The 2,541-nt window shown below is 31.0% G+C and overlaps 1 protein-coding gene across 1 annotated transcript; it reads left to right on the forward strand.

The window, feature by feature from the left end:
- gfzf (GST-containing FLYWCH zinc-finger protein) lies at positions 1-1,600 on the forward strand. The gene is made up of 5 exons (XM_076404057.1): positions 1-279; positions 334-392; positions 802-940; positions 1,008-1,125; positions 1,314-1,600. The coding sequence occupies exons 1-5, from the start codon at positions 139-141 to the stop codon at positions 1,550-1,552; spliced, it is 696 nt and encodes a 231-aa protein (XP_076260172.1). The 5' UTR covers positions 1-138; the 3' UTR covers positions 1,553-1,600.
- The last annotated feature ends 941 nt before the right edge of the window (positions 1,601-2,541 follow it).

Genomic DNA, 2,541 nt, shown 5'->3' on the forward strand with positions numbered 1-2,541 from the left:
TTTAACTGTTTTCGTTTTTGTTTGGCCTTGATATCTCGCATTTCTCCATCTTCCTAGTGCATTAAGATACGCGGCAATCCAATTACTTTTAGTTGCCTGTTGCTTTTCTCAGCGATAAGTTTGTTGACTTTATCTGAGATGCCTTTAACACTATATTCGGTTTCAGACGGTCCACCGTCGCTAGCCGTTCAGCAATGTTTGAAGTATTTGGATCTCGACTACACTTTAGTGAATATTGATTTTGGTTTAGGAGAACATATGACCGAGGAATATGCAAAAGTAAATATTTAACTCTATATATGTGTCCTTCCAACTATATTATTTTATTTATAGAAAAATCCACAAAAAGAAATACCAGTTCTAGATGACGATGGATTCCAATTAGGAGAAAGGTATATAAAATATATTTGGACTTAATTAATCGTTTCAAAACAATTCACGTGAAGTATCTTTCAAACTAGTCTTCAACAAAATAGCTGACAATGTATAAGGATATCTATTTTTATATATATTGAGATATATCACATTAAGTACATTTTAAACAAAGTTAAGAAACAATAATAATACATTAATGAAAAAAAAGAGATAACGTTAATATCATCAACCTAATATTTAGTTTACTTTTAACATAATAATTCCTAATGGTGCTTTATAATATTAATAACCTGATCCAAAAGACAATTTGATAACAAATAGTTGATAGTAACATCAAATCAAGCTCTATGTTTTTACTCCTTATTGTGGTTAACTAATTCTGTAATTTATTAATTCAGTATATTATTGATAATATTTTGTCTGCAGCAATGCTATTTTACAATACTTGGCAGATAAGTACCCAAATGACACTTTGTACCCAAAACATGTTAAAGAAAGAGCTTTGGTTAACCACAGGCTTTGCTTCAATCTCTCGACCTATTACCGCAATATTTCTGAATACGTGGTAGGTATTTCAACACTAATATGCGGCTTTAAGGAGTTTTTTTAATTCATCCTTACCGCAACTCTAGATGGCGCCAATTTTTTTCGATTATCAGAGAACACCCTTGGGTTTAAAGAAAACAAAAATGGCCTTGGATATTTTCAACACCTATTTGCAAAGAACTGGTACAAAATACGCAGCTACCGGTGAGTATTCGATAGGAACAATTATTGAGTAGTGCGTGAAGAGTTGCCTATGCTCAATTTTAAATATATACCTATATTTTTATATTCTTAATTACATATTCTTATTCATATTTCATATTGTTGTTAGATTGTTCTTATATAACACTATTAAATATGATAATCATTTTAAGTAATATTGTTTGTTTTAGATAACATCACTATCGCTGATTTTCAGTTAGTTACTGCTACAATGTGCCTTGAAGCAATTGATTTCGATATATCGGATTATCCCTTGGTCAAGAAATGGTATGAAAATTATAAACGGGAATATCCGGAACTGTGGAAAATTGTGGAAGCAGGAATGAAGGAAATTAGCGCTTTTGAAAAGAACCCACCAGATCTAAGCCACATGGTTCATCCGATTCATCCAGTTCGCAAGAATAAGTGATTTATTGTTTGTAATAACTACAATACATGTTTTATAATATTTCGATTATATGTATTTGTATTAATTTCAATTACATCAAGAATACCAGGAACAAACTAATATCCAGATTTGTGAATTGAATATATAGGAAATAATAGCTGAAGAACTTTAGATTCTTTTGAGTGTAGTAAATTGAAGGAAGTTCCTGCTTATAAGTAAATAAGAAAAGTGAACCCTATATCACAGGTTGATGCCATGCTAAATGTGAAAAAACACCATAAGTGGAATTATATAGACTTCGATCTTGAGTAATGGCTTCGATTTATTGGGATCCCTAAAAATCTGAACCATTTGATAATAACTTTAAATTTAAAGGTGGTATTATAAACAACTAGTGATTCTATCAGTCTTGAACATGAAGATGTTCTAACAATCGTAAAAATAACGCCTGAACAGAAAGAACTCAATGGCGATACCAGATCAAAAGAAAACTGATCATCTTGTTGAATATCAGGTTTTATAAAAATGGTCTCAATTTTAAACTTCAAATAGAAACAGCGTTTATGTACCATCAGGTTCTTTTTGTTTTGCTCTAAAGTTGAACTAATGAATGGATAAGGTGCTATTGGAACCAAAGAAGCAATTTACTGAAATCGGAATGACTTTTTATGAATCCCTAGTATTCCAGAGATAAGGTGAGTTTCAGCAAATAGGAAAATGTAGCTGATGGATAAAGTTCTGTCGGTTGGTTCTTTAACAAATATTAAATTGCTTATTTTATGCATGAAAATAATTTAAAGCAAAAGTACTTATACTGAAGATGTTGAGGAAAGAATGGCTTAATGACACAGTTAGTTTGATGTAGGACCCTTCAATAGAGGTGGACTTGTTGTATTTGTTGAGATGATATTGATAATAACCATCGATCCTTCTGTTTATCTACGTTCTTAATTTTTGACGTTTGAGTAATCTAAATGGTGTAATATGGGTTTTAAATGAAAGTCATTAGA

The sequence above is a fragment of the Rhynchophorus ferrugineus genome, unplaced genomic scaffold (assembly GCF_030347505.1).
Source record: "Rhynchophorus ferrugineus isolate W39M unplaced genomic scaffold, kcgeb_rfMv2 rfM4, whole genome shotgun sequence".
Taxonomy (NCBI): domain Eukaryota; kingdom Metazoa; phylum Arthropoda; class Insecta; order Coleoptera; family Curculionidae; genus Rhynchophorus; species Rhynchophorus ferrugineus.

Bases quoted from the DNA above. Each gene is read 5' to 3' on its own strand.
- gfzf (XM_076404057.1), top strand. From the start codon at position 139: ATGCCTTTAACACTATATTCGGTTTCAGACGGTCCACCGTCGCTAGCC. The intron at 393-801 runs GTATATAAAATA...TTTTGTCTGCAG, and splicing joins GGATTCCAATTAGGAGAAAG to CAATGCTATTTTACAATACT. The intron at 1,126-1,313 runs GTGAGTATTCGA...TGTTTGTTTTAG, and splicing joins TACAAAATACGCAGCTACCG to ATAACATCACTATCGCTGAT.